The sequence below is a fragment of the Impatiens glandulifera genome, chromosome 4 (genome assembly GCF_907164915.1).
Source record: "Impatiens glandulifera chromosome 4, dImpGla2.1, whole genome shotgun sequence".
Lineage (NCBI taxonomy): Eukaryota > Viridiplantae > Streptophyta > Magnoliopsida > Ericales > Balsaminaceae > Impatiens > Impatiens glandulifera.
In genome coordinates, this window is record NC_061865.1 from 10,879,397 (window position 1) to 10,891,678 (window position 12,282).

At 28.7% G+C, this 12,282-nt stretch overlaps 2 protein-coding genes across 2 annotated transcripts; one reads left to right on the forward strand and one right to left on the reverse strand.

Moving 5' to 3' along the window:
• Positions 1-123: 123 nt before the first annotated feature.
• Positions 124-2,574, forward strand: LOC124936622 (65-kDa microtubule-associated protein 8). The gene is made up of 9 exons (XM_047477135.1): positions 124-421; positions 489-737; positions 838-1,050; positions 1,134-1,413; positions 1,481-1,632; positions 1,712-1,799; positions 1,882-1,955; positions 2,028-2,105; positions 2,246-2,574. Exons 1-9 carry the CDS (start codon positions 143-145, stop codon positions 2,444-2,446), a joined length of 1,614 nt encoding a protein of 537 aa, XP_047333091.1. The 5' UTR covers positions 124-142; the 3' UTR covers positions 2,447-2,574.
• A 2,497-nt stretch (positions 2,575-5,071) lies between these two features.
• LOC124934705 (putative F-box/FBD/LRR-repeat protein At4g03220) lies at positions 5,072-9,220 on the reverse strand. The gene is made up of 4 exons (XM_047475222.1): positions 8,219-9,220; positions 7,936-8,130; positions 7,532-7,797; positions 5,072-5,177 (listed from the first exon to the last, which is right to left on the reverse strand). Exons 1-4 carry the CDS (start codon positions 9,218-9,220, stop codon positions 5,072-5,074), a joined length of 1,569 nt encoding a protein of 522 aa, XP_047331178.1.
• Positions 9,221-12,282: the final 3,062 nt, after the last annotated feature.

Here is a 12,282-nt window from a genome sequence, read left to right on the forward strand (position 1 = left end):
TTGAATTCAAAGCTTCAACATTATAAACCTTTTCTTTAAAGCAATAACTGACAGACACCCATTAACTTACATTACTGATCCATTTCTTTAGAAAACTCAGATTTATCATTCATGAAGAAGACAACCATAATCAGAATTCACCATGGGATCCTTAATCCCAAACTCCATTTCAATGCTAGATACATCATGTGGGTACCTTCTTGAAGAATTACAGATTATCTGGGATGAAATTGGAGAGGATCCATACATAAGAGAAAAGATTCTCCTAGATCTTGAACAAGATTGCCTACAAGTCTACAGAAGAAAAGTTGACAATGCAAATATCTCAAGAACTAAACTTCATCAAGAACTGGCTGAATCAGAAGCCGAGTTCACTCATCTTCTTCTCATATTAGGCGAAAGATCTCTCCTCCCTGCCAGAGTAAGAATTTTGATCATTTTTGTATCAACTTTTTTGTAACAAGACTTAATAATGGTGATATCTGCAGCCAGAGAAGATGAAAGGGACTTTGAAGGAGCAATTGGCATCCATAACACCAGCTCTACATGAAATGCAGCTTATAAAAGAAGAAAGACTTAAACAATTTCAATCAATTCAAGCCCAAATTCTCAAAATCTCTTCTGAAATAGCAGGCCGAGCTGAATCCAATATTCCATCAATGACATATAAGAATGATCTTTCAATTAAGAAATTGGAAGAATATCAAAACCAGCTTCAAAGACTTCTCAATGACAAGGTAACCATTTTCATTGATCATCATCAATTCAGCAATTCATCTTTAAAATGATAATCATTTACCTTTTTTCTACCTGAAAAAAAAAATAAACAAAAAAAAGAATGATAGACTGGAAAGAGTAGAGAAATACACAAGAAGAATCCAAAACATATCTGCAATAATGGGACTTGATTCATCAATCATCATAACAAAGGTTCATCATACCTTAAACGAAGTATCCGGGCTTTCGAAGAACATAAGTGATGATATTCTAGCTAAACTGGACTCAACATTACTCTCTTTGGAAGAAGAAAAGCATGCAAGGCTTCACAAGGTTATTACTATATATATATACATAACTTAATTGAATTCTTCTATTTCATTTTTTTTAAAACTTGATCTTAAATTTGAGTGCAGCTGAATCATTTGGGTAAAACATTGACAAATCTATGGGAACTTATGAACACACCATTTGAAGACCGTTTATCTTCTGAAATTTCTAATCCTGGAAGCCTCACACTCGAAAGAATTCAAAAGGCTGAGGCAGAAGTAAAGAGATTGGATCAACAAAAAGCAAGTAAAATGAAAGATCTTTTCATCAAGAAAAAAACAGAACTTAAGGAGATTTGCAAAAGATCCCATATGGAAATACCTTCAAGATCAGAGATAGATAACATAGTCAATCTAATCAACTCAGGTCAGTCTAATTTGTTGCATCACAATGATATTTTACTTGAAAAAACAACTAAGATATGAAAAAATAGGGGTGATTGATCATGAGGATCTGCTCACAAGTATGGATAACCAGATAGCTCGAGCGAAAGAAGAAGCTTTTAGCAGACAAGTGATAATGGAGAAGGTCGAAAAATGGATGACAGCTCGAGAAGAGGAAAGATGGTTGGAAGAATACAATAGGGTCAGACAGTTTTCATTTCATTCAATTCATATGTTCATACTTCATTACAATAAATTTGATTATTTCAATATTATTACAGGATGATAACCGTTATTCAGTAAAAAGAGGTTCTCACAAAAATTTGAGACGCGCAGAACTTGGTCGAATAATGGTGAACAAAATCCCAAGTAAGCTGCAATCAAATTATTCAGTTTTGTATTATTTGTATCATTCTAAATTTTAATTAATTGAATTGGATTCTTAATGTAGGTTTAGTTGAGTCACTGATAGAGAAGACAAAATATTGGGAAGAAGAAAGAAACGAAGTGTTCTTATATGATGAGGTAAAAGAAACATGTATATATATGAGAAAACCATGTTTGTAATTTGATGACATTAATGTTGTTGTTTTGAAGGTACCTTTGTTGGAAATGTTGGAAGAGTACAATTTGACAAGATATGAGAAAGAAGAGGAGATGCAAAAAAAACAAAGGGTTAGTTGATTTTGTAATAACAATTTTATTTTTAAAAGCATTATTCAAAACAACAAAACAATGAAAAACAAGAACCAATAACTTCTCTGATATAGTGTCATTAGTCGTAGAAGCAAGGACTAATCGAATTCCATTGGTAGGAAAAGAAGAACAAATTACAAATCATTCGAAAAGTGGATGGATCCTCGGAGCAAGAATCCACTTTGAGCCCGAGCAATAGTGGTCGACGACATTCAAACATAAGTTTGAATGGAGGTTTAGTTAGAAGATTTTCAATGGGCATAGAAAAGAAGTTTGGATCCAAAAATAGCATCATTTCAAACAAAATGGTGAATCCTTAAACTGGTGTGTCACACTTTTATGTTTTTTATGATATTTAGAGAAGTAGAACAGTTGTATTAATGTTGTTAATTATATGAAAAACAAATTTTGTGTTATGAAAACAATGGAATGGATTTGTATGCTTCTTCTATTTTTTTTCTTATCCTTGAGCTTATTTGATGTTTTATTTTTTTTGAAAAAATTACATTTTAATAGATAATAAACTGAATGATAGAAATAAAAAATAGTTTTTAAATAATTTTTTTTTTTATCAAACCTAGATCTAGCTATCGATCATCTGTTTCCAAATTTGTTTTAATTTCTTCTTTGTAAATAATGAAAATAGACTTTTCACCTTAAAAAAATAAAAGTCAGAAAAAAGTTAAAACAACATCAATCCAAGGCCAATATCATGATTTATATATTCTTTCTATCCAACTTAATAATATCATATTATAAAAAGAAATAGATCTTTCAGTATTATCTTGTTTGAATCATTAAAATTATTTGTTAATGTAACTTCAATTAAATAAATTATTACCCTAATTTAAAAAAAAAACATTATGTGAGATTAGCCTACCTAATTATGTAATATATATAAACAGGTTTTAATATTAAAATATGTATATATTTTTTGACAGGGTAATGTTTATGTAGCGGCCAAAAATAATATAATTAAAAACATTCAAATTATAATAGTAACATAAAAGTCCTCGTGCATCTTCAACTAAAGAAAAAAGTGAAAAACTACATTCTCTAATTGAACTAAACTTAATGTTAAAGATGTAAAAAATTTGAAAGAAAACAATAGTTATTTAATGTTAAAGATGTTAAAAGGAAAAAAATCGAAATGATAGTTTATTGAAATACGGAAAACATTTCATTAAAGCAGACTCAATCAACTTTCGACGATCCATTCCCATTTTAGTATTTAATCCGACGCACAAAACCATTTCTTCAAGAACTTTTTCATTAGTAAGAACTTTGCAAGACTAATATTGTTTTCACACGATACTAAAAATCCATCCAACTTAACTATCCTTGTATGATTAAGAAAATAACGCATTTCCCGAAGTTGTTCTTCCCAGTATTTATCGTCGGTCCTTTCTTCCTGTTGATATAATTTCAACTAGTCAATTCCAAAACACATACAAAATAAAGTATTGCGCTACTTTAAAAAAGAAAAATAATGAGTTACTTTAGATTAATAAATAGATAATTGAGTGAGAACATTATATACTCACCTGCCTTTTAACCCATCTCTTATATGTTTTGTTGATTGTGATGACAAGTGTATCTAGGTTGGGAGAGTTTTTGAATAGTCTAGCGATAACTAAAAAGTTGTTGTAGGCATTCAAGTAAGAATATTCTATGATAATTTCGAGAGCTCTCAAATTCTTAAATTTATTTTCTAAGATAACGACATCATGATTTAATGAGAAAATGTGTCAAACAAACAATAAAATTAAAAACATTCAAATTATATTATTAGTAAGTGTAAGACAATAGTTAATTAGTTATTGTAAAGTAGATACATAACTCAATAGATTCATAATTAAACTTTAAAAACTTGGCATTAGATAATTAAAGCAGTCATCATGTTAGACAATCCCATGTTATACAATCCGTGTATATTTTCTGGGGTTAAGTTGTCATTCTCCAAGAGATGTGATTTCTCCAAGAAAAAAGAAGTACGAGGTAAATGAACATTCACCCATTTAAGAACCTTCATTATATATAGGAGCAATGATTTTGACCTTGTTGTTAGCAGTACTATTTCTACAATCAAAGCAATTTCTTATCTTCAATCTCACTTATAAGTTTAGTCCATAAATATCCAATTCATTAAGGTCACCACAACCCTTTATGATCAAATCTTTCAACTCACTACATCTCAAGGTAAGCTCTTTTACACAGAAACACCATTTCAATGTCAACTTCTTCAGACATGGAAACAAGGAATCGGTGAATATTTGTTTATCATGGAAAAGGAGGAGGAAAGATACCTTATATAGGGTCATCGTGTGGAGAAATCTGAATTCTCTCTTCATCAATGACGGTCATAAAACATGATATTTAATTTTAAAATCCTCACATGTCTAATGATGCTCCATGGGATATTGAAGTAAGGTTTGTTCTTGACCTTCACGTCTAGCTCTTCAATACCGATGAATTCAAGCTGGGTATCTCATTAGGAAGTTGAAGACTATACAACTTAATTGAGAGGATTTCAATTTTAGGGTTTTGATTGTAAAGTTGTTGTCTCGTCGGGAGAGAATGTTGTCGAGGAAATAAATGTCTCTAAACTTGGATCGTGGTTCCATCCAGATAAGTTCACTTGCAAAATGAGGTGGATTATCCAAAGGAGAAGCGACAGCGATGGTTGTGAAATCGAAGTCGGGGATGGAAGGAAAAACGTTATTCCAGCGATGTGAAAGGATCATAGTTTGGACTGCGGATCTAATTGGTAAAAAACGGAGAATAATGTGGATGATGTGATCTGGGAGCTCGCTGATACGATCGTCTTTATATTCGTTAGGGTTCATTGTCATCATACGCATCTTATTTTTGGAAGATCTTGATTCCATGAATGAGTGATGAAGATCTTGATCTTGATTCCAAATAACGGTGTTTGATGAAAACCGTTACAGATATCCCTCACCAAAAGTTTTAACTGAAGCCTTATCTGTAACGGGTTTCTCTATAACCGTTACAGATACTAGCAGAGATGTTGAAAAGACGGCTCGCTTTCTGTAACAGTTTTATTTTTAACCGTTACAGATACTATATCTGTAACGGTTTCCATCGAAAACCGTTACAGATATCACTCACTAAAACCTTAGACTGAAGCCTTATCTGTAACGGTTTTCTCTATAACTGTTACAGATACTAGTGTAGATGTTGATAAAACGGCTCGCTTTCTGTAACGGTTCCTTTATAACCGTTACATATATCATATCTGTAACGGTTTTATTCCAAAACCGTTACAGATATCTCTTCTTATCTGTAACGGTTTATATAACCGTTACTGATGTACTGATACTTGTAACGACTTAATTTAACCGTTACTGATAAAAAATATTAGTAAGGGAGTTCGAACGCCGTTACTAGGAGTCGTTACAGAAGACCTATTTTCTACTAGTGTAGACTTTTCACCTTAAAAAAATTAAGTAAGAAAATATCAAAACAACGTCAATGCAAAGCCCAAAATCATGATTTATATATCTTTCTATCTAGGGGTGTTCAATATTTGGTCTGAACCGAATATCCAACCGAATTCGAATTTCATTTTCGATTTTTGAATTGAATTTCAAACCAATTCGAATTCAAATACGGTTTTCGAATTGATTTTCGAGTTTGAGTTTCAACTCGAAAACCAAACCGAACACCGAATTCATTCTTTATTATTTATTCTTCCAAACTTAGTTTAAGAAGAAATGTAAGGAAACAGAGTTAGAAGAGAATACATCAAGTACACATTTAGAGACGTCTATGAAGGTAAATGTGATTCACTTTTGAAGCGTATTCTAGAAGGTGATAGAATCCTAAACCTAATGAGGCAGATGAAAAAAATGATGAAATATGATGGAAAACAGAAAGCAACGAGAAGTTCATTACAAGAAAGGCATGGGAAATGGTTAGAACAAGAGGACACGAGTTAGATTGACATAATGTGGTATGGTCTTCAAAGATTATTCCTCGTCACCAATTTATTTTATGGCTGGTATACAGGAAAATGTTGACAACAAAAGACATAATTCGAAAATACATAAACATTCCTGATATCAACTGTGTCCTATGTTCGAGAGTTGAGGAAGCATAAACCATTTATTTGGGAAATGCTCTTTTGTAATACAAATATGGAGAAGGTATGCTGCACACATGAACATCATCAACTTTCCAGGAGCATGAGAAGAAATTCAAAAGTGGATGAAGAATAAAACAAAAAGAAGATTATTCTATTTAAGCATGTTGAAATGCTATTTTGGAGTAGTAATATACAATATCTAGAAATAAATAAATTTAAGAACTCATAGTGGAAGAAGTAGAACTGCTGAAGATATTTGGGAAGATACACTTTTAGATGAAAATGCACTCATTCAATCTTGGAGAGGAATTGAAAAGAATGAAGAGAATAGAAAGTTCTGCAAAATATGGGATATTTTATTTGAGAAAGTCACAAGTAAAATCAAAGTAAAAACGATATAGACGTTAATTGATTGTTGTTGTCTGTAATTCAATTATTGTTTCATTGTAAAATCTAGAAATTGTCTGGATTTGATCTTAAACTTTTGTATTTTTTTCTCTTTTGTTTTCAAAAAAAAAAGTCAAAATAATCAAATTATAATATTTGAATTCAAGATTTAATAATAAAATTACAAAGAAAGAAAAACATCAGTGGTCTAGTGGTAGAATAGTACCCTATCACGGTAGGGTTCAATTCCCGGTTATTGCAATTTAATTTGAGTTATGCTAGTTCTCATTTATTTCAAAAAATAAAATAAAAATTCAAATTCGGTTCGGTTTAATTAAAATTTATTAAAACTCGAATAACCCGAAAATCGAACCGATGAACAGCCCTATTTCTATCCAACTTAATTGTAGTATTAGGTAAAGAATGCAATTTTAGAAATTAATTGTTAATGTAACTTAAATGAAATAAATTATTACCCTAATTTAAAAAACAACATTATGTCATTTTGGCCTACCTAATTATGTAAAAAAAAATCGTGTTTAATATTAATAAATTAATTGAGTGACCACCCAAACTTATAAAATATGTATATACTTTTTCTAAAGTAAGTTGCAGCTAGAAAGACATTTAAGTAGTTTCCAAAATAATATAATTAAAGACATTCAAATTACAATAATAACATAAAAGTCAGCATACATCTTCAAACGATAATGGAAAATAAATAACCAAACATCAATCTAACCCTAGATAATCAACATTATGTATAATTTTAAACATTCAATATATTTTTATCAATAAGGAAGAATATGCATTAATGTCAATAAATATGAAATAAAATCATTATTATTTTTGAACGTTAAAGATGTTAAAGCAAAAAAAAAACGAAATGATAATTTATTTAAATACTAACTTAGCTTTAGAAGATGCCCAAGAACATTTCATTAAATCAGACATCATCAATTTGTAACGAGCCAATTCTAGTAGAGTATTTAATTCGATGCACAAAACCATTTGTTCGAGAACTTTTCCATTCTTTAGTAAAAACTTTGCCAGACTAATATTATCTTCATAAGATTCAAAAATCACGTCCAACTTAACCTTCCTTATATGATTAAGAAAAGAATGCATTTCCGGAAGTTGTTCTTCCCAGTATTTATCGTTGTTTAAGTCATTCATCTGTTAATACAATTTCAACTAATCAATTCCAAAACACATAAAAAAAAGTATTGAGCTATTTTGGAAAGTAAAGAGTTACTTTATAATATTAATAAATAAATAATTTAGTGGCGAAAACAATACTAGAACAATACTCACCTGACACTTATGGCATCCCGTATATATTCTGTCGATTGTGATGCCGAGTGTATCTAGGTAAGGAGAGTTTTTTAATAGTGTAGCAATAACTAAAAAGTTGTTGTAGCCATTCAAGTCAGAATATTCTAGGGTAATTTCGAGAGTTCTTAAATTCTCAAATTTATTTTCTAAAATAAATTCATTTAATGAGAAAACCTGTCAAACAAACAATAAAATTGAAAAATTCAAATTACATTGTTTGTAAAACAAGAGTCAATTGATTATTGTAGAGTAGTGTACGTACCTCAATAGATGCATAATTAAACTTTAAAAACCTAGCATGAGATAAAGCATTCATCATATTGGACAATTCTTGTACATGTTTTGGTGGTATAAGGTTGGCTTTATATAATAAACTAATGATAACCTTCTCCAATAGATATGATTTCTCCAAGTGAAAAGAAGTACGAGTTGAATGAACATTCACCCATTTAAGAACCTTCAATACAGGAGCAATGATCTTGACCTTGGTGTGATCTGAGAAATCTTCAAAGCAATTTTTTACCTTCAATCTCTCTAAGTTTAATCCATAGATATCCAATTCATTAAGGTCACAACAATTCTTTATGATAAAATCTTTCAACCCACTACATCTCAAGGTAAGTTCTTGCACACGGAAACACCATTCCATTCTCAACTTTTTCAGACACGGAAATAAGGTATCTGTGAATACGTGCTTATCATGGAAAAGAAGAAGGAAAGATACCTGATGTAGGATCATTGTATGGAGAAATTTGAATTCTCTCTTCATCAACGACGGTATAATAAGGCGATCAAAGTGTAAAAACATGATATTTAACTTTAAAACTCTCACACGTCTGATGATGCTCCACGGGATATTGAAGTAATGTGTGTCTTGTACCCTCACGTCTAGCTCTTCAATATCAATGAATTTGGGGTATTTCATTATGAAGTTGAAGGCCATGCAACTCAATTGAGAAGATTTCAATTTTAGGGTTCTGATAGTAAAGCTGTTGTCGCGGAGTGATAGAGTGTTGGTGAGGAAATTGATGTCTCTATCATTGGCCATAAAATTGAAAGGAGGCGGAGAAACATGGATGGTTGTGAAATCGAGGTCGGGGATTGAAGAAAAAACGTTCTTCCAACGGTGTGAAAGGATCATAGTTTGTGCGGCGGTTCTAATGGGTATAAATCGAAGAATATTGTGGATGATGTGGTCTGGAAGCTCGCTGATTCGATCCTCTTTGTCTTTGTTAGGGTTCATCGTCAACATAAGCATCTTCATTTTGGAAGATAATGATTTCATGATTGAGTGATTATTGATCGATTGATGAAGAGTGATTGAAACCCTTAAAAAAAATTAGGGTTAATAGCTTCTGTGCTGCCGCCTTTGCAATTCGCCTATATTATTTATTTAAAACCACTACCAAACCTATATAGACTCTTATACTATCAAAGTATTTTCATATATCCCCTCTTAAAAGGATTTATTAAAAAAAAATTGCATTACAATATTTAACTAAAACATATAGGGATAAGTACATTAATGTTTTATTAATACCTTATAGGCTTATGCATTACTTAAAATTTCGGTATGCAAAAAATGCATACTTTTATCTTACCTTAATTTCGGTATATCTTGATTTCGATATACCTTAATTTTGGTATACAAAAAATTAATACATTTACCTTATTTTAATTTCGGTATAACTTAATTTAGATATTTTACTTTTGATACCTAAAACCATATTAACTTAAAAAAAAATCAATCTTATCGGTAAAGTAGAGAGACATATATGGAATAATATTTTAGTATAGTTATATTTTGATATTATTCAAAAATTATATTTCTATAATTAAATTAATATTAAATTTATTTAATTATTTTCTTATAAGTATTATATATATATATATATATATATATATATATATATATATATATATATATATATATTATAAATACTATTTCGGTATGGTATAAGGGTATATCTCAATGTACCAAAATTTTAAAAATCTCATATCTTTACCGTATTAATCGGTATCATACTTACTTTTTTCCGTATACCTTAAAAATCAATATTTTCAATATATTATGGTACGGTATTTTCGATATACCTTTAATATCGTTATTTTTTTCCACCCTGAAAACATATGTACTGCCCTACAAAATTCAAAATATTATTAAAATATTTTTTTGAGAAATGATTAGGTGAGGGAATTTGGTGAGAGAATGACTTAGTATAGTCTTATTCGCTAAAAAATCAAATAATTTCTCTCTTTTCTCTCTTTCCTCCCACTTTTACAATTTTCAGCCAATGAAATACAAGTCATTCCTTCACCAAATTCTCTCTCTATCACTCCTCTATTTTTTTTAATATTAATAAGTTATTTGAGTAAATATGAAAAATAAAATTTTATATAATTATTTTTTTAAATATTTTATCAAATATTAAAAATTGAAATTTAAGCCGAACAAAACAAAGAATAATATTAAAATATGATTATAGGAAAATAAGAAACTTCTCAACTAACTCCACATAAAAATACAAATTTATATATTTAAAATATTTGAGTAAGGAGGTTAATTTTAAATTCTACAAATTTAAAATTTTATATTCTCTCATCCTTTTCTACTAAATTTTTTATTTTATCATATAAATATACAGTATATTATTTTTAATTATTAATATTTACATAATAATATTTTTATATTCTATATTAATATATATATATATATAATTTTTGTAAGATATATGATATAAAGTTAATATATAATTTGTGTAGGTATATGATATAAAATTTAGGATATAAAGTTTAAGGTTTAGAGTTTAGTATTGAAGGTACTTTAATTATTAATATTTATAAATAATAATATTATTAGTTTTTTTATATGAATATATATTTATATAATTAGTTTAAGGTATATAATTTAGGGTTTAAGAATTATTAATATTTATAAATAATAATATTATTAGTTTTTTTATATGAATATATATTTATATAATTAGTTTAAGGTATATAATTTAGGGTTTAAGGTATAATGTTTAAGATTAAGAATATTTATAGTAAGATTAGTGATTAATTTAGGTTTACATAAGGAAAAAATTAGTAAAATTTAGAAATTAAATAGGAAAACTAATAAAGATTAATAAAATTTAGAATTAAAAATTAAAAATAAATAAATTAATAAGTCGAGAAGAGGAAAGATAAGATTTTAAATTTGCATAACTTTGCAGCCACAGATTCGCTATAAAATATTTTCGTACATGAATAAATATAGTTAATAAGTAAAGAAATTATAATTAGGGTTTAAGGTTTGTTAGGCTAATGTTTCATTAAGTGGAATGGGCCAAGGCCCAAGTATTTACAAATATGGTCCTAACATTATCAATAACTTGTATTTTATTTTATTTTTTTTGTATTTAGTTTTAATTTTTATCATTTTCATAATTTTGTATCCAAAAGGACAATTAAATCATCCCTAACAATAAAATAGTTAAAATGAATCTTGACTTTTCTCCATATCATTGACTGCTCCAAGTTTTTGGGCTGTCCTAGTTATAATAAAACAAACCAAAAATCAAATTCCCTTTTCATGATTTAATTCTTCATATCATACAATCAATTTTATTTGTTTTAACATTAGAAAGAAAAGGAAAAAAAAAAATTCTCAAAGGGTAAGTGGTATACTAAACTCGGAGCTTGTATCATGTTTAGTTTTTTTGTTTTATTTTATTTTTATTCAAAATTAATTTATTCAACTAAAATTCTCTTATTTTATTTTTATAAAAGACTCATTTGATAATATTTCTTAAAATTGTATCTTGGTTGAGATAGAATTTGACTGAAAAAATTATTTGGAAACAATTTTATATAAATAATATAGATTTATAAATGCTGATTTAAATTATAATTAATCTTATATAAATAAACTTCATTACATTTAAAAGAAAGAAAAAAAGTGTTTATAAGGCCTTTCAAGTGTTGGATATTTATATATGAAAAATAATTCTAAAAAATTCTATATCGATATTTTATTATCCGAAAGAATTTCCATTAAAAAAAAGGTGGGTCGGTGGAATATGAATCCCAGTTAGACATTCTAGTTAAGAAGAAAAACATGCAAGGCGTCGCAAGGTTATTACTCTTTTATATATATATATATATATATATATATAAGGAGTGATAGAGTGAGGGAATTTGGTGAGGGAATGACTTTGCATCACATTCATTGGTTGGAAAATGTAAAAGTGGAAGGAAAGAGATAAAAGAGATGATTTTTTTAGCGAATAAGATTATGCCAAGTCATTCCCTCACCAAATTCTCTTACCAATTTCCCTCACCTAA

Coding starts and splice junctions, on each gene's coding strand:
- LOC124936622 (XM_047477135.1), top strand. CDS start 143: ATGGGATCCTTAATCCCAAACTCCATTTCAATGCTAGATACATCATGT. Junction 738..837: donor AAAGACTTCTCAATGACAAG/GTAACCATTTTC, acceptor AACAAAAAAAAG/AATGATAGACTGGAAAGAGT. Junction 1,956..2,027: donor AAGTGTTCTTATATGATGAG/GTAAAAGAAACA, acceptor GTTGTTTTGAAG/GTACCTTTGTTGGAAATGTT.
- LOC124934705 (XM_047475222.1), bottom strand. CDS start 9,220: ATGAAGATGCTTATGTTGACGATGAACCCTAACAAAGACAAAGAGGAT. Junction 8,131..8,218: donor TTAATTATGCATCTATTGAG/GTACGTACACTA, acceptor TTTGTTTGACAG/GTTTTCTCATTAAATGAATT. Junction 5,178..7,531: donor TGGGCATCTTCTAAAGCTAA/GTTAGTATTTAA, acceptor AAACTGTTACAG/AAAGCGAGCCGTCTTTTCAA.